This window comes from Rana temporaria, chromosome 12 (assembly GCF_905171775.1).
Source record: "Rana temporaria chromosome 12, aRanTem1.1, whole genome shotgun sequence".
Lineage (NCBI taxonomy): Eukaryota > Metazoa > Chordata > Amphibia > Anura > Ranidae > Rana > Rana temporaria.
In genome coordinates, this window is record NC_053500.1 from 130,231,444 (window position 1) to 130,250,370 (window position 18,927).

At 42.4% G+C, this 18,927-nt stretch overlaps 1 protein-coding gene across 1 annotated transcript in view; it reads left to right on the forward strand.

Annotated features, from left to right (window-relative positions):
* Positions 1–655: 655 nt before the first annotated feature.
* ANKFN1 (ankyrin repeat and fibronectin type III domain containing 1) overlaps positions 656–18,927 on the forward strand; it is a 340,893-nt gene continuing 322,621 nt past the window's right edge. The window contains exons 1-2 of the mRNA XM_040330698.1: positions 656–846; positions 15,194–15,404. Coding sequence (XP_040186632.1) covers positions 667–846; positions 15,194–15,404 — 391 coding nt within the window. The 5' untranslated portion in view covers positions 656–666. The remainder of the gene's footprint in view (positions 847–15,193; positions 15,405–18,927) is intronic.

An 18,927-nucleotide genomic window follows, 5' to 3' on the forward strand; every position in this document is an offset into this window, starting at 1 on the left:
TTTGCAAAAAACAGACGGATGGTGAATCAGATGACAGTCGGATGGAAACTGAAAAGTGGTCCGTTTCCATCCGACAGCCCATAGAGGACAGTGGGCTGTAAAACGGTTTTTGAAAACGTTAAATAGATGAGTTTAGTTCCAGTTTATGATTTACTGCTGTTTGGGGGCTCTGGGCTTCAGCAAAATGGCAGCCTCCAGCAGACCGCAAGTTATGGGTAAAGTTCCACTTTAAATGGGCAGTCATTTGATGAGAACTTTTGTGGTAGTGCCTCTGAAAAAAACACATGAATGCACTGCAGGTTAAAATTTGTTTTAACTGCATCTGGTAAGATTGATCCCTTTGAAAGGAGGTGCCATAGCTTCTTAAAATACTTTTTTATTTTCATTTATTGTTTTAGCAAGACTGCATTTTATTGTTTGGTTTTATGAATAGTTTGAAAGTAACAGAAAGGCATACAGATACCTCCTTGTAGTGCAGTTCATCTTGTATGTTGCTTTATGCACCTGCCTCAACATGTGCTATGTCACATAAGTGTAAACAAGGTGTTGGCTACATTTATCAGGTATCAGTATGTTCATTTGTATTGTTTTAGAAGCACATAATACAAGCCAGAATTTCCTTGTAATATGTATTTAAATTTTTTATTTAGGATTTGAAGGGTGAGGATGACCCAACAGATGCAAAATCTACAACTTACCCAATCCAAAAAAATCACTGCGCCCTCTTCACCCAATGCCGCCAAGCGCCTCTATCGAAACCTCTCTGAAAAACTTAAGGGCAGCCACTCGTCGTTTGATGAGGCTTATTTCAAGGCAAGAGCAGACCGTTTCCGCAAGCCTTCTGTAGTAAGTGAACTTTTTTTTTTCTTTGTGATATATATGGAAATAGTGTTAAAGTGTTCTATGGAATGCATTAAACATTTTAGAATGCTAGTAAAAATAAATTACAAGTAAGATAAGTGTTTGTGTTAAAGAAATAGCGGGAAGAAATGTGTAAATCCCAGAATGCATGAACCAAATTATACTGCGCTCAACAATTTTGTGATATGTGTAAAATATTAAAAATGGTAAAATGAAGTGAAAAGATACACCAGGTGCAATATTTGAATATGTGAAATCAATTAAAGCGGAGGTCCGCCCACCACTTCAAAAATTAAAAGCCAGTACCTGCACATACTGTAGCTGCTGACTTTTTTAATAATAGGACACTTGCCTGTCCTGGAGTCCAGCGATGTCGGCACCTGCTGCTGCCGCCATTGCGGTAAGGGAACTCAGCAGTGTAGCCTTAAGACTTCATGCTGGGAACCCTACTGCGCATGCGTGAGGCTCCGGGGGAAAGAGGAGGGAGCCGAGCGGTGACATCAAGGGCTGTGGCACAGGCTCCCGGAAGTGGGGACAGGATACCTGTAAAAAACAGATTGGAGTAACAACCTCTGCCAATCCGAGCAGGCTACATAATGTGCATCGGGATTGGCTGAGCGGCGCATATATACAGACTACATACAGCCGTACAGAGCACCTGGCGGCTGATATCGATCGAGCAGCTGCTTCACCCGGCGTATAAGACGACCCCAGGTTTTTGGCTGTGTAATTCCGGTGTAAAGGGTCATCTTATACGCTGGAAAATATGGTACATTTGGTAATTCTTAGACATATGGATTCCACTGCTGACTTCAGAATGTTGGAACACTGGCAACATATTTTTTTAAGCCAGCCACAGAATAACTCTGCTGTCAACCATAATGCTTCAGCTTTTGCTAGTGTCCTAGGAGGTTGAAACAACTTGTGACACTCTTTGAGTAAGCCCATTCACGGGGCAAAGATAGTCTAGAATGTGAACTTTGGGCATTGTGGTGCTTTCCAGACCTTTATATACTTTGTCAGTTAGCTGCAGAGCACTCTCCAGTTTCAGAGCCATGATAATGATAAAGACTCTGGTGTAACTTAGACTTTGATGGCTCTCTGTGTGAGTAGGACTGTGCATGTGACAAAGTAACTCTGGCATGTCATCTTTGTACATTTCACTCTGCATTATGGCTCTTTCCAGACCTTTGTGTACTGTGTCTGTCAGCCACAAAGTGTTCCCCTAGCAATTGTGGTTAACACATCCTGATATCTGACCTTTGGGCAATGTACTCTGTTTTATGGCACTTCTCAGTTCTTCATGTACTGTACTGGTATTTCACAGAATGCTTACCAGTTCCAGATTTGTGACACATCCCTTTGGCATGACCCGGTCTCTTGTTACTCGTTTAGTTAGTATGGCTGGTAAGGATGCAGTATTATAGTGTTATTTCAGAACTTTGACCATTGAGCTCCATTTTAAATTTCCTGGCCTTTTTTTTTACGAAGTAACAATTATGACTGAGAGAACTCAGGGCTTTACGTCATTCACAAAGCAGAGTGTTCTTGCACACACTAAGGTACTTTTCCACCCTTTTGCTTAGAAGTATACACCTTCTTGCTGCTGCTACTACTACTGTTGCTTTTAAGTTCATTGTGGATCACCCAGTCTCTGTTATTGTTCCACTGCCCACCTAGGACTACTTGATCTCCTGATGCCGTTTAAGGCACTGACTGTTAAGTCCTCCATAGTGCTCCTTTTCTTCCTAACTGCTACATTGTGGAATGCCTAATTGATCTTCACAGAGAAAACTCAGTGTGCTAGATATACCAATCATAACGGAAATAAGCTTTACAAGTATAAGTATATACAGTATGCTATACAACTATGGAAGTCTTGCCTCCCAAGCTTGGTCTTTGACAATTGGGGAGCAGCAATACATTAGTAAGGTCATCCTTACGCTCAACTTTTCTGTTGTTATGCTCATAGTGTAAGACTGGAATCACTATACAAGTTAAAATATAACTAAAGGCAAAACTTTTTTTGTAGATTTGGATAGAGGGGAGGTAGATTAGAACCACTGTCAGTTTTTCTTTCTTTCTGTGCCCTCATTAAGGTGATGCCTTGTTTCCTATTTGACCATGATTGCTTACCATTACCAAGTAAATGAAAATCATACACTTTGGGTTGTCCCCAGAAAAGTAAATGAGGTGAAATCTTCCAATGGGGACATTAGTTTGGGTAACCTGGTTTTCCCAGGGAATTCCCTTATTTTGATGGGGATTTCTCTCACTTCCTGTTTGGCTATCGGACAGAAAGTGAATGGAAATCTCCGCAATGGGACACAGATGGCAAAACAAAAAAATATGAAAGGGGTTATTACCCTCCCTTACATGTACAAATGTATAGAAATATAAAGATGTAAAAAAAAAATACATTGCATATAGCAAAATAAGGCTGAAGCCTTGAGGTATTGAATGAGAGCAGTATACAAAATAAACACCAAATGTTTTGAACATGGATAGTTTAACCAGAAAATGTTTGTGATGTACTATCACATAAATATGTACAATGAAACATTTAGTATAAAGATTATAACAGAAAATAAAACTTTGAGGCTACAGAAAAATGTAATATGATATTATGGTGTTGGAGACGGAGATCTATCCCATTGATCCCATTTTGTTATTGAACATATGCATTGAATCATTAAGGGGGTGATAAATGCGTTTAGATAGTTTAATCATTTCCATTCTTGCAGGCATGGGAGAGAAATAGAGCGCCAATTATAAGCTCTCATCCAGTGGCTAGAACTAAAAAGGGTATGTAATAATCTAATGCAATTAGTGGGTATATAAGGTATAGAGGTAAATAAGACATAAATGAGAAGTTAAGGGGATTATTTCCCCTGATAACTGTGATATCTTTGTTATAGTTAGACGCCATAGAGGTTGCAGATATTTACAACTCCAAAAAATATGTACCAGGGTTCCTTGGTGAGCAACCCCTGAAACAACAAGGAGATGCTGATGGGTAAAAGGAGTGTATCATGGAGGGCGTCTAAACCATCTTGTATGCAATTTCAAGGGTGTTTCTCTAATAGATGTTGCACGGGTACACTTATGTAGGTTATCAGTCATGGAGTCCCATTCTTTAGTTGAGAAGGAGCAGCCTAGATCTGACTCTCATGGGTTTTGATTATTCTTGGAGAGGAAGTTTGTTTATGTAGCGCTATAAAAGAGAGATCAGACCTTTATCTCTTGGGGATGAGTTACAAATCTGTTCGAATTGAGAATGGGGGGGCATACTAGCTCATTATGAAATACTTACTTTAGGACAAAGCCCTGCAGTGGCAACTGCACACCGCTGAGACACCTGACATCTTCCCCGGTGTATCGTCTGGGTTTCCGATCTCCGGTGCTGTTGTTGGCTGATGCCACAATGACGTCACTCCCAGGGATCCACCGGTCATGGCACAGGGCCCTGAAGATATGGCACGGCCGTTACTTCAGAACACTTGCGCCGATGACGTCAGTGGTGGCGTATATAGTAAATATCTCCTAAACTGTGTCTCCTTATTATAGGCTCACCTGTAGGTACAATCAACTTCAGCTGCAGAAGGATTTATCCCTTTCTGACCAAACCCTTTTTTGTGATTCAGTACTGCGTCGCTTTGTCTAACAATTGTGCAGTCGTCCGACGCTGTACCCAAATAAAGTTGACGTCCCTTTTTTTCCCACAAATAGAACTTTTTTTGGTGGTATTTGATCACCTCTTCTTTTTTTTTTTTTTTGCGATATAAACAAAAAAAGAGCGACAATTTTGAAAAAAAGCAATATTTTTTACTTTGCTATAATAAATATCTCCAAAGAATATATAAAAAAAACAAGTTTCTTCCTCAGTTTAGGCCAATATGTATTATTCTACATATTTTTGGTTACAAAAAATTGCAATAAGCTTATATTGATTGGTTTGTGCAAAAGTAATAGCGTCTACAAAATAAGGGATGTCTTGATATACAAGTAGCATCATGTCACAACTGAGTATAAAAGAGAGGCGCCTCCAAGTGTAGCAATATGGTTACATTTAATGAAGGTACAACATTTAGAAACTCACATGGTTGATGATTAAAAGAGGCACATACAAGTATGTAGGCATCCGGGGTAAAGCTGTTCACATAAACCATCCTCCTCACCACCATTGACGCCATCCCTTCCACACTGCGCTCCACGAGCGATTCAAGCAATGCTTTTTAGATCGCTCTACTGCAGGGTAGTCTTTCTGATCATGATTGCAGATTGACAGCGGTGAGAGCCGGCGGTGAAAAGGATGATGAAAAAGAGACCGCCGCTCCAGGCAAATGCAATAAGCAATTTAATGTCCTCCTCAAAGACCGTGGGTGTTGGCAATGCACGAGGCAAAAAATCTATGAAAATAATTCATGGACAGCCGCACACCAAGATAAACCTAAAAAGGTAGCCTTTATTGGTGAAAAAGGATAAAAAGCACTACAAAACACAGCACAGCAAGCAGTGGGGTAAAAAAAAACTGACGCATTTCGCACAAACAATCAGTGCTTAGTCATAGGTGAAGAGGATGATCTATGTGGACAGCTTTACCCCGGATGCCTGCATACTTAGATGTGCCTCTTTTAATCATCAACCATGTGAGTTTCTAAATATCATACCATCATTAAATGTAACCAAATTGCTACACTTGGAGGTGCCTCTCTTCTCTTTTAGGCTTCATGTACACGTGACGTTTTTACAACTGCTGCTGAACTATTTAACTTGACAGATAGTGACTCACGTTTAAAACGTCCATTTTGCAGCATTTTCATGCCGTTTGCATTTAAAAATAAATAAATAATTATATATATATATATATTTTTTTAAATGGCCGAAAACGGAAAACGCCTATAAGCGAAACGGGTTACCGCGTTTAGTCAAGCTTGACTTCTAAAACTTGTAAATCTTCAGCATCTGAGCCGCTTCCATTGCGGTCGGCAAAGAATATGTAAATCACTAGTTAGGCCTATTCACAAACGTACGCCTGGCCGACGCAGTACAGATACGCCGTTTACGTAACGTTTATCAGGCCTAAAGTTATTCCATCAAATAGTTGGAATAGTAATGTTAAAATTCGAAAATTTTACGTCGTTTGGGTAAGTCGTCCGTGAATAGGGATTTACGTCCACGTCGAAATCAATAGGACCGTGCGGCGTACTGAGCTGCAATGCACACTGAGAAATGTAGGCGGACGGCGCATGCGCCGTTCCAAAAAAACGTCAATCACGTCAGGTCAAAGCAAATTATCATAAAACACGCCCCCTCAGCCTATTTTGAATTAGGCGCGCTTGCGCCTGCTGCATTTACGCTACGCCGCCGTAAGTTGGGAGGCAAGTACTTTGTGAATACAGTACTTGCCTCTCTGACTTAAGGCGGCGTAGCGTAAATACGATACACTACGCCGCCTTAAAGTTGCGCGCCCCTACCTGAATCTAGCTATGAGTGTTTTTCAACCAATGTAACCATAACCAGTAGCATGCAGGTAGAAGGTGAGATTCAGCAAGATATCGGCATTCCTCCAAATCAACCCTTTAATTTCTAATAAGTAACAATTGTCTGTAATTTTCCAGGTCGTACTTGTGGCTTATAAACACACAGTGAATGTCCAAATTGCATATGTTTTGTAAAATGAGAGATTTTAAGAAGAAATATATATATTTTTTTATTATCAGCTTGTGTTGTCTTTCTTCTGTGCTTCTCCTCATTACAAGTGATAGATGGAATATATTTCAATATTTATGAGCTGCCTTAATATTTTCTTTTCATAGTGGACCTGCTGCTTAGGAATGTATTGAGTAAATTTGCCGCACTAATGTTACCATATTTCATTGCTAAGTGCTTTCCCAGTGCTGTGGTAAGCCATTACTATTCCAGACTAGCCAATATTAAAAAAAAAAATAGGAGGATTTCCTTTGAGTGCAGAGGCACAATGTGATTTACTATTAAATGTATTGTGGCTAGAATGAGAGAGGTTTACTTATTGATGATGATAAACTGCAAAAAGAGAACATTTAAATACACTGCATAAACACCTGTATAAGGAATTCTTCATATCATAAAATATTTTTTTAAATAACACGGTTATCACTGCTGTGCAATATGGATGCAAAGTGCAGGGAGATGTACAGTATCTGTATCACTGTCCCTTTTGCACACCTGCTTTTTGTACTGCCAATGACTGTCACCAAAATGGTTAATAAAAAAAGTAAATTTGTAAAGTTTATACCGCACAGACATCTGAGAGACGCCTCTATAGGGATTTGTGCATGGCTAAGTGGTGGTGTTGTGTGAATTGTACGAAACAACCAGCATGACAAAATATAGATCCAGATGAGCAGTTTACTGAAGACCCATATCGGCTTTGCTCTCAACTTGCTAAAGAGAACTGTTGTGCCCTTGAAACGCCAGCGTTGTTCTCTTGCTGTAATGTGACTTCAGTAAATTGTCTGGATCTGCATTTGGTATGCTGGCTGTTTTGTACTGTTTGTTAATATAAACATGGCATGGGTGTTCCGGAAAAAACACGGGATGCACCTGAAATCCATGTAGTTTCCAATGGCACCTTAAACACAGCGCGAATTTGCCACGATTGTCGTCTGACGAATCACAGTAAATTTGTGCAAACAGAATCGTGGGGGGCCTGTCGCCCAACAGAAATACAGTACAAGTACTTATTTTGTGCGACAGGCATCTTGCGATTTGGTTTGCACGATTTTACCGCAATTATCGACCAACAAATGGCCGCGATTGGGGTGCCATTGGAAGTGACAGGGCGCCCCGCGATTTACCGTTATTCGGGATCGTGGGCAAAATTGCAGCGATTCCACCCGCAATCAAAGCCTGAGGAAACTTAAAGTGGTTGTAAAGTCAGAAAGTTTTTTATCTGTATGCATTAAGATAAAAACCTTCTGTGTGCAGCAGCTGGCCCAGCACCCCTTTAATTCTTGCCTGAGCCCCATCTCTCTCCAGCGATGTCCATGAGTGCCTCAGCCATCCAGGACTCTCCTCCTGATTGGCTAAGACACAGCAGCAGCGCCGTTGGCCCCCGCTGCTGTCAATCAAGGTCAATTAGCCATTCAGAAGAGAGAAAGGATGGGGCTGAACCGGGGCACTGTGTATGAATGAACACATGGAGCTGTGGCTCGGCTCGGGTGCCCCAATAACAAGATGCTTGCTGTGGGGGCACTCGACTGGAGGGAGGAGCAAGGAGAGCCGAAGAGGGACCCGAGAAGAGGAGAATCGGGGCTGCTCTGTGCAAAACCAACTGCACAGAGCAGGTAAGTTTAACATGGTTGTAAAGTCTAGTTTTTTTTCTCAAAGTAAAAATCACTTTAAACTCTGTCTAAAGCCCACTGAAAATCTGAAAAATGGGCTGGAAATTGGACAAAGTGAGGCCTTGTACACATCGTCGGACGGTCCGATGAAAACGGTCCGCCGGACCGTTTTCATCGGACATGTCGCTGACGGATTTTGGTCTGATGTGTGTACACACCATCAGACCAAAATCCCTGCGGACAGCGAACGCGGTGACGTGGCGACGTGCGCGACCCTGGAAGGTCAATGCTTCCATGCATGCGTCGAATCACTTTGACGCATGCGAGGGCTTTTGGCCGAGCGGACATGTCCGATGAGTTGTACTAACCATTGGACATGGTTCCAGTGGACATGTTTCTTAGCATGCTAAGAAACATTTGTCCGCTGGAAACCTGTCCGCTAGGCCGGGAATCCGGTCCGGTTGGCCGTACAGACAACCGAACATGTCTGCGGAAACTGGTCCGCGGACCAGTTTCAGCAGACATGTTCGGTCGTGTGTACGAGGCCTTATTTTTCCGTGTGAAACCAAATAGATTTACCAATTTAAGACTACTACCAGTCCAGAGCTGAATAAAATATTAGCAATACAAATTTTCTTGTAATAATAAAACCATTTACGTGTGTCTCACGTGTATTATAATTTATTATTGTTTACTGTATATCTCTTTTTGTACTAGGGTTCCTCCAGAGGTTGCTAGGGGTTTCTTGAGCAATTAACAATTTATGCCTCTCAGACAGGTAATCACTGACAAAAATCTTTTAAGCTATCTGTAAAGGGGGGATTCTTGCCAATGGTCAAAAATATTAGGAGCATTCTTCCCACTGTCCATCATGCTAATGTACCCTGAGGTGTAGCTTGGAGGCTATCCTATATTCCAGTCTGTGATTTTCTTAAAGCCGAACTCTGGAAATTATTCTACCTTGCAGTGGGTCTGTGCCAAGGGTTAACTACTCGTTTGTGTCTAGGCAGACCGGGTACAACAGTTTTACTTGCCTGATTCTCCACTACTTTAGGCTCCTCTGTGCTGCTAGACCAATCCTTGTGGCTTTTTTCTCCCCTACACCCCAGTGGTTAAACCCCCTTGGAGCTGGTGCCTGCCGGCCCTTTAAGGGATTTAGAATGCCGGGAGGTGGGGCTTATGGTCATGTGACGTGATTGGAAAGCTCCCGATCGCATGCTGTGAATAGGAGCTTTCCGTTAGCCTTCGGTAACTGTGCCAAGAGCGTGCGGGCGTGCGTGCTCAGCACAGCTCTGTTTGCATTATTTCATGCAAATATGCGCCCGCTCTGCACCAAGGCCGAGAGGCCACATATGTGCGTGCGCTCAGAGCCAAGAGGTTGAGGTCCTCCGACATTATTAAGACCAAAACATGGGCCATAGCCCTGCATTGGATATGAGGATGCCATGGAGCAGTCCACTGCCAAAGCGTAGGGGCGTAAAAGCACTTTTCCTGTCCTACAGACAGAAATGAGCAGTTAATCCATATCCAGGGCGGTGTGCAGATGAGAATGGCCTCTTCATTCCCTCCTCTGTGGCCTGAAATACACTGTTCATTCCCACAGTCCAAATCTGGGTCCATAGAGCCTGATCCATCTACAAAATATATGGAAAGGTGCATTAATGCTTTTTTATTATTATACAGAATTTATATAACACCAACAGTTTGCGAAGAGCTTTACAATATAAAAAGGGAGACTGTACAGTTACAATACAAAAAAATACAATTCAGTTTAAGTGAGGTGTAGTGTATGGTATGTTTGTAAACTATGAATTTCAAGTGCTCATAGACCCTTCACAGAGAAATTATCCTTTTTCTTGATCTATACAGAAAGGGAATTCAAATGTTTAGCAGAGTCTTCCATGAAACGCATAGAGAATAGGAAACCATCGCTTACATTCCAGCTACTGGTGTCTATTGTCAGTATCAGATGTAAAGTACATACATCTTATCTTGTTAATTTAATTTATTTCGGTAAAATCATGTAAGAAAAGCTAGAATAGGATTTAGAGATCTAAAAATGTTATTATCCTATTGTTGCTGCTAGGGGTGGTTATTACTGGGAACAGTGGGGAATATTGAAGCTGCTCTGGGTCTATTATTGTTGCTGTTTTTTTCTGCTTGGGTCTGTTATTGCTGCTTTGGATTAATATTCTGCTGCAGGTTGTTATTTTTTTTAATTGTTGCTGGCGGTAATCCATTCATTCTGCGGCGTTGATGATAAAGATTTAGAGTTAGTAAAACAAAAAAGTGTGTGTGTGTGTGTATATATATATATATATAATCACACACAAGTGAGTGCACCCCTCACATTTTTGTAAATATTTTATTATATCTTGCCAGCGGTTTAGACATTAATGGCTGTGTATCGAGTTATTTTGAAGGGACAGCAAATTTACACTGTTATACAAGCTGTACACTCACTACTTTACATTGTAGCAAAGTGTAATTTCTTCAGTGTTGCCACATGAAATGATAGAATTACAGTGGAACCTCAGATTGCGAGTAACGCGGTTAACGAGCGTTTCGCAATACGAGCACTGTATTTTTAAAAAAATCGTGACTCTGTTTGCGAGTGTTGTCTTGCAAAATGAGCACGATTCAGGCCAAAGCGGTGTGCAGTACTGCTTTTGGCCTGAGGTGGGAGGGGTGCCTGAGCCGAACATCGCCGATCGGCGCCATTTGGAAATGCATGGAAAGGCCCGAGGGAAGCACGGCTGACCTCGGCAAATTTCAGGTAGGATGTCTTTCCGAGGTTTGCTGAGGTCAGCCGAAGTGTCCTCGGGCCTTTTTGTCAGTCCTCCGCCTCTGGCCGCATGCGGTATTGCATCCCATTGAAGTCAATGTGGAACACATTATTTGCATATCCATTGACTTTAATGAAAAACTCGCTTTGATATGCGAGTACTTTGGATTACGAGCATACTTCTGGAACGGATTATGCTCTTAATCCGAGGTTCCACTGTAAATACAGTAAAACCTTGGATTGCGAGCTTAATTCGTTCCAGAAGCAAGCACTTTCTCCATAAGAAATGATTCATTCCACAACAATTTATTTATAAGTTCTTCAGTTTATAGTCCATATAAAAAGATTATGCCGATCCAGGCTTCTGGGTGGATCCCGACCATATGGTTGTGATCTTTCCCTAGCCTGGACTGGCTCTGTGACATCAGCTGACAGCAGGCTTCAGCCCACTGTCAGCTGAGAATGGGTCACAGGAGTGAAGAACGAGCTTTGGCTTTACTTCTCCTTTAGAGAGCAGCAGATACAGCATAAACACGCACACAAGAACAACACAGGCACTGTGAGACTCCTGAGGAGGAGGAACTAAATACTATCCCATAGGCCAGAATTAGGTGGAGGCTAATCCTTGGGACTTGCTGACTGCTGGGAGACACCTGTTATTCACTGAAATTGCACACTTCAGGTTCCCTGGACAATAATGCTACCAGCAGTTGTTCTACATGTAGCGGTGCCCCCGTGGGGTCGCTGCATTTTCTAGTTCCAAACATCACCCTGATTGACCAGACTTTCATTTCAGAAACACTTTGCAAGTTAATAAACAGTTCTTTAGCTTGTTTTTATTTTTTTTAGGGGATTAAACTTGGATGGGGAAAAGGGTCATGGGATGCCCAGATAATGAATCTTGCTTGTTTGAACAAAGATAATTGCATCTATATCAGGGGTCTCCAAACTGCGGCCCAAGGGCCAGATGTGGCCCTTTGCTACTTTTTATCCGGCCTTTGGGCCACTATTCCTCCCTATGATATGAGGCACTATTCCTCCCACTGACACAAACAATGGAGCACTATTTCTTCTACTGATATCAATGATGGGATACTATTCCTCCTACTAATAGGGGCACTACTCCCCCTCTTCCTATTGACCACCAACCCTAAGGCCATATTTATTCTAACTGATGCTGGGCCCAGGACTTTTTATACCCTGGCTGGCCACAATCTGGCCCTTCTAAAGTCTGAAAGATGGTAAACTGGCCCTTTGTTTGAAAAGTTTGGAGACCCCTGATCTATATTGACAGTCTCTAAAGCTCCATACTCCCACAGCATACTACTTGAGATCACTTTGTTTTCTCTACTGCACAATCCGAGATTTTGGTCACCATTAGCACATGGTTAGGCCTCACTGAATAAGTCCCAACAATAATAGCCATTTGGTGTAGCAACCAATAGAGATGAAAAAATAACATTTTGTGCTAACTGAAACTTGGTGGACTACTGATCCCAGAAAGTTTGATGCAAGTCCGGCCTAACCTCCTGGCTGCAGCAACTTGTCTTCAACGACACCACAGTCTCTCCATCTGGCTTCACATCCAATCTTGGTATGTCCCTCCCAGACCATCTCACTGTGCTTCTCACTCACTGACCCCAGCATGGATACCTCCTGAATGACTTTGCCGGCAGTGCTCCCCGTTGTCTTCCTCCTGCTCCTGTTCCAGGACACCTCTATATGACCGTGTAGAGAGAAGCTCCCGAGCTTCAGGCCCGAGGTCCCCCCCCCCCAGAAAGGGGGTTCCCTCATGGTTCACGACAGTCTAGTAGGGATGAGCTCCGGCGTGTTTGCACACTCTACGTGCAGAGCCTGCCAGGAAGTCGGCACCGTGCTGTGCTAATCACAGGCAGGGAGACATTTCCTGATCTCTGCAGCCACGCATCTGGACAATGTCTCCCTGCCTGTGATTAACGCAGCGCCGTGCCGACTTCCTGGCGGGCTCTGCACGTGGAGTGTGCGAACACGCCAGAACTCATCCCTACAGTCTAGCACTCCATCATTCGGTTCTTCCACCCGACAACTCCTCCCCCAGCAGACTGACCATGAGTATATATAGGAGGCCTGCCCTTTGCCAATCCTAGTTGGGGATTGGTCAGGGCTCCCAGATACACTCCATGCCACTCTCATCCTCTTCCCTGCCTCTTCCTCACAACCCTCTGGAAACAGAGGAGGCTCCAGAGGGATGAAGTACATGTCAGTCACCTGCTGCTACACTAAACCACTCACCAGATCAAAAACAAAATGGCCTAGCTGATAGCTAGGCCGCCTAACTTTCCCTGCACTGGCTGTACAAACAAAAACACTACTCTAGCAACCTAAGGTAGAGGGTGCTACATATATTCATATCATTATTGCAATAAATGAATAATAAGGAGATTTGTAATATGACATGGAGCATGCATACCTCTTAACTGTCCCTGATTTCGAGGGACTGTCCCTGATTTGGAGCAATGTCCCTCTGTCCTTCATTCTCCTCATTTGTCCCTCATTTTGGTCTGATCTATACAGATGTATATAAAATGCACTTTTTATCTATCAAAAAGTGTTTCCCAGTGCTAAACCTTTCATCTGATTTCTAAATGGCTGCATTTGTAAATTCCAAAAGCCAATATAAAGAAATAGTAGTGGTAAAAAAAAGCACTTGTGGGTTTAACCAATCTTATTTTTTTGTACAATTCTCCTTTAAGGGGGCGTGGCAAGGGGTGTGTCCTATGCCTACATACTTTTGCTGATAGGTGTCCCTCATTCCCATCTCAGAAAGTTGGGAGGTATGAGCATGGCCAGGTTAGACTTTTACAGGAAAGGTTCAGATTTGCGTATAAAGTAAAGAGAAGATGGCTGTACATCGGGTGGTTCCAAATGCCATTTAGTCGGTCACCATGGTGCAGGGATGGACTGGGACAGAAATTTGGCCCTGGACTTCATCCAGACTGGCCCACTTTGACAGGTCTCTCCCATGACGGCCGGACAACTCCCGCACCCCCCCCCCCCGGCCACCCAAGCCCCCTCTCCCCCTTCACTAGCCACTAGCCATTCTACTTTATTAGAGTAGAACGGCTGGTACTGGTACTCTTATAGGCAGTACCAGTGGGAAAGCTAGACATTATTTCTCCCGAGGCAAAGAATCAGTTCGGTGCCCCCCCCCCTTATGGGACAAGATTAGGCAGAAGTGAAAAACTCCCAGGCGATAGCTGTTGAGTCAGCTGTCTGTCCCCTCCCCCCAATGCTCCTCTGTCGTCCCCCCTGCTCCTCTGGTCCTCCCCCTGCTCCTTTGTTCCCCCCAGGTGAGCGCTGCGGGGAGGAAGAGACAGAGGAGCGGAGGGGGGCGGCAGTCCGCTGTCACTGAAGCCGGCCCACTGAGCCATCGGCCCACCGGGAAACTCCCTGTAGTCCCAATGGCCAGTCCATCCCTGCCATGGTGACACCAACACACAATCTCGTAGATGCTTTTCACACAGTAAAAATGTGCTTAATCATTATCATTACATTTATTACTAATGATTAAGCACAGTTGTACTGTGTGAAACGCATCTATGAGATTGTGTGTTGGTGTCCTTTGGTGTCACCATGGTGACTCAATAAATTACATTTGGATCCACCCGATGTGCAGCCATCTTCTCTTTACTTTGTATACACCCACGTAGGCGGGTCGGGACTAGCGCTCGATTAGAAGTTCCATCAGGCACACTCAACTCACCTGGAGCAGGGAGTCCTTTATTCCTATGAGATTTGTGTATAACTCAAAATGCCCTAATTATTTTGACATGTGATTTTAACTGATGGTAACCGCTACTTTTTTTATAATTTGCTCACATAAAATGATTAAGATTTATTACAAGTTTAATTTAAAACACACAGTATAGTCTTATCAAGGAATGTTAAAGCCCAACTCCAGGCAATGTTAAATTTGGATACGGGTTATTAGAACCTTTTCCAGGTTGGTATTGCTGTCTGTGTCCCAATCTGAGATAATTTTTTCTGTCTTCAGCCTCAGTAATCACACCAAAAACAAGTAAAACATTCCTGAAAATGTACACAGATGTCAATAAAAACTTTACACAGCTAACAAGAGACAAGTGTTTTGTCCAGAGTTGGGATTTAAAGGAACCTTTTTATGTGCATTCTCTTTAGCAAAGTGATTTGCCTTGGATAATATATATATATTTTTTTCTGACAGAACTTCCAGTGCAATGAAGCCATATTTGAGGCAGTGGAGCAGCAGGACCTTGAGGCTGTCCAGATCCTTCTCTACCAGTATACAGCTGAGGAACTGGACCTCAATACTCCCAACAGCGAAGGATTGACCCCCTTGGATATTGCTATCATGACAAATAATGTACCCATTGCTCGAACACTGTTGAAGACTGGAGCCAAGGAAAGCCCCCACTGTAAGTAAACTAAAAAACACTGTTGGGTATACCTATTTAGCATTGGAATAAGGGTGTCCAACCTTTTGACCTTCCTGGGCCACATTGGAAGAAGAGGAATCGTCTTGGGCCACACATAAAATACAATAAGGAGAGCAGATGAGCAGAAAAAGTCGGGTACATCACAAGTTAATAATCACTGATATAAATAATGGGCCAGATCCTCAAAAGGGATACGCCGGCGTATCTACTGATACGCCGTCGTATCCATGTTTCTATCTTTAGAACTGATCCACAGAATCAGTTTCCAATAGATAGGCAGAAGATCCGACATGTGTAAGGGACTTACACTGCCGGATCTTAGGATGCAGTACCGCATCCGCCGCTGGGGGCATTTTGAGTCGAAATGCCGCGTCGGGTATGCAAATTGGCACTTACGGAGATCCACGAAGCTTTTCAGCTTAGTTTTTTCTCCGTAAGTATTAGTTTGAAAGCGCAAAATTAGGGCTGCTTTTACAAAGTGTAAAGTTTGTACACCTTGTAAAAGTAGACCCTTCTTTCCGCGACGCTGTTATTTTTTATTTTTTTATTATTTTTTTCCCGCCGTATCTTTTTTTTTTCCCGACGTAACTTTTTTTACCCGGCGCGATTCACAAAACTCTGCGTAACGTAAAACCGCGCAATGCACGTCGGGAAAATGACGTCGTGAGCATTCGCAGTACGGCCGGCGCGGTAGCGCGCCTAATTTAAATGGGACTCGCCCCATTTGAATAGGAACGCTTTGCGCCGGCCAGATTTAAGTTACACAGCCGAAAATTTCTAGGCAAGTGCTTTGTGGATCGGGCACTTAGGTAGAAATTTTCCGGCAGTGTAACTTAAATGGGAATATTTAATTTACGGCGGCTGGCTGTGGATCTGGCCCATTGTACCTATCTGAGTAATAAAACTTTTTTTTTTTATATATATATATTTTTTTAGTTCTAAAAGTAAAAGAGGGCAACATAAAACTAGTGCGATATTTGACATTGTTTTTGGTAAACTAACGCATCAATTTTGTGTTGGCTTTGCATTAGACATTAGGACATCTACCTAGGTCTCAACAAGATTTTTTTTTTATAGAGTTGCGAATAACGGTCATTCTGAGCCTAGTTTTGTACACTGTAAGATTAAATAATCAATGATTTGTTGGCAGTAAAGCATTATTGGTCATTCTTTGCTTTCTACGTTTTTGTTTGTTTGCAAAAATGCATCCTGTTTAATTTTTAATTATTTTAAACAAATATATTTCTGATTGTTTATTGAAATCACACTATAGACCTGGGGGTCGGGGACCCCCTTGGGGGTCAAATGATGATTTGCCAGGGGTCACCAAATCCTGGGCTGTTCCTGAAGCCTGCACTGTTCTCCCAGATAGGGAGATAAGAGAGGAAAAGGGAGAAAAAGGGAGAGAAAAGAAAAAAAAGATATCAAGAAAGACAGTTAGAGGGAGGGATGGGGGAAAAAACAAGGCATTAGGATAGAGAGAGATGAAAGGGAAAGAAAGGAGAACAAAGAGAGAGTGGTACATCCCAAAATGTACTATACGTGGTTTTAATACTGTACGAGTGGAAGGCACTCAGGGATCGCTAAATGTCCGTGGGTTAGGGGCGCAAATTACTTGTCTTGCCTTGGGTGCTTTTAACCCACGATATGAAAATAATTTTACTATTAGGGGTCCCCACAACTTAGGAAATTTTATCAAGGGGTCACGGCACTAGAAGGTTGAGAACCACTGCTATAGACAATAACCCAAATGAACACCTTAACCTCTTTTTCTCCGGAAGGTTTACCCGCCTTCATGACCAGGCCTTTTTTTGCGATACGGCATTGCATTACTTTAACTGACAATTGCACAGTCGTGCGATGTTGTACCCAAATAAAATGTATGTCCTTTTTTCCCCCCAAAAAATAGAGCTATCTTTTGGTGGTGTTTGATCACCTCTGCTGTTTTTTATTTGTTGCGCTATAAACAAAGAGTGACTGACAATTGTAAACAAAAACTTTCACTTTCAATCGTACTGCTATTGATCATTTGTCAATCAAAGTACAGATTTTCTCATGACAAAGCAGTAGTAGACCGCAAAACTAGTTGAGATGCTTTCTGTGACCTACAATCCCACTGTGATATTCCCCCCTTGGGGTGCATTATACTGGTGATATGTATGGATTGTCACCATGTTTTTAATTTGTATATAATTATGTGTTGTTTTCTATTGATTTTGTATTAATAACAACTTTATATTTTTCTATATATGTGCTTCTACACTTGAATTTACTTTAATTCAACCTGTACCGGCATAGTCCAACTGCTCCTGTTCTTTAGGGACTTGGGTACCAAATTTCCGATCTCTACATACCTTTGATTTAAACTGAACTTTGCTTGAACCCAGACCCCATTACCTAACCTTTTTGGTCTGTTGGATCTTGAGTAGCAGATCCAATTAAATTGCTCATCATTTGCAACAGAGAAAGGGAAAAGGTATACCTTGCCTTACCTAGCAGTTTTAGCAGATCTTCCAAAAAAAAGAAAATGCTTATTTTTTTATTGTTCTTTTTAATATGACTCATGTTTTTCTTTCTTACGGGTTTCCTATTTTGATTGTAGACATGCAGTGTGTGTGTGTGTATATGTGTATATACATTTGCTGTGTATGCTCCCTCTAGTGGGAATGAATGTGATTAGCGTTTCTATTTGAAGTGATCTTCAGTCTTTTTAAGAAAACAAACACTAGATAAACAATATATAAGGATTTAAGCAAGACTTCTTGCAGATCTGTATTTGCTTCTGTTCTTCAATGTAGACCTGACCATGTATGCTGACTGGATGCATCTATCTTCTTGCTTTCAGCGGTGTAAAGAGAAGGAGCAACATTTGCATTTAGTTTTAGGGACCCTAGTATCTCACCAAAAATTAAACCCCTTTAACAGGTTTTGTCAGTAGTCGGTAGATGTGCATGACAAAAAATGTGTTCCGATTCATATTCCGAATTTTCTTCGAACTTACCAACATTTTTAGTTTCAAAATTAATAAATTTTCGAATTGGTTGAATCTAAAATGTTATATTGCTTTTGATTTGAATGCAGCAAAGTGAACAAATAAAATAAAAATCTTCATCAAATGGTTACAAGGACTCAGTGGTGATTAATTACCACCATTAGAAAGCTATTTTTATGGTAAAAAAATAATAAAAATAAATTTTGATTGCGTACTGCTTAACCGGTTGCCGATCGCCGCATGTACATATACGTCCACAGAATGGCACGTACAGGCATATGGGCGTACATGTACGTCCCCGCCTTTCCGCGGGTCGGGGGTCCAATCGGAACCCCCCCCGGTACATGCATACATGCAGCGGTCGGAAACCCGCGGAGAGTGATCCGGGACGAGGGTGCGGCTTTTCGTTTCGAGCCGCCCCCTCGCGATTGCTCCCCGGAGCTGAAGAACGGGGAGAGCCGTATGTAAACACGGCTTCCCGTGCTTCACTGTGGCGGCTGAATCGATCGA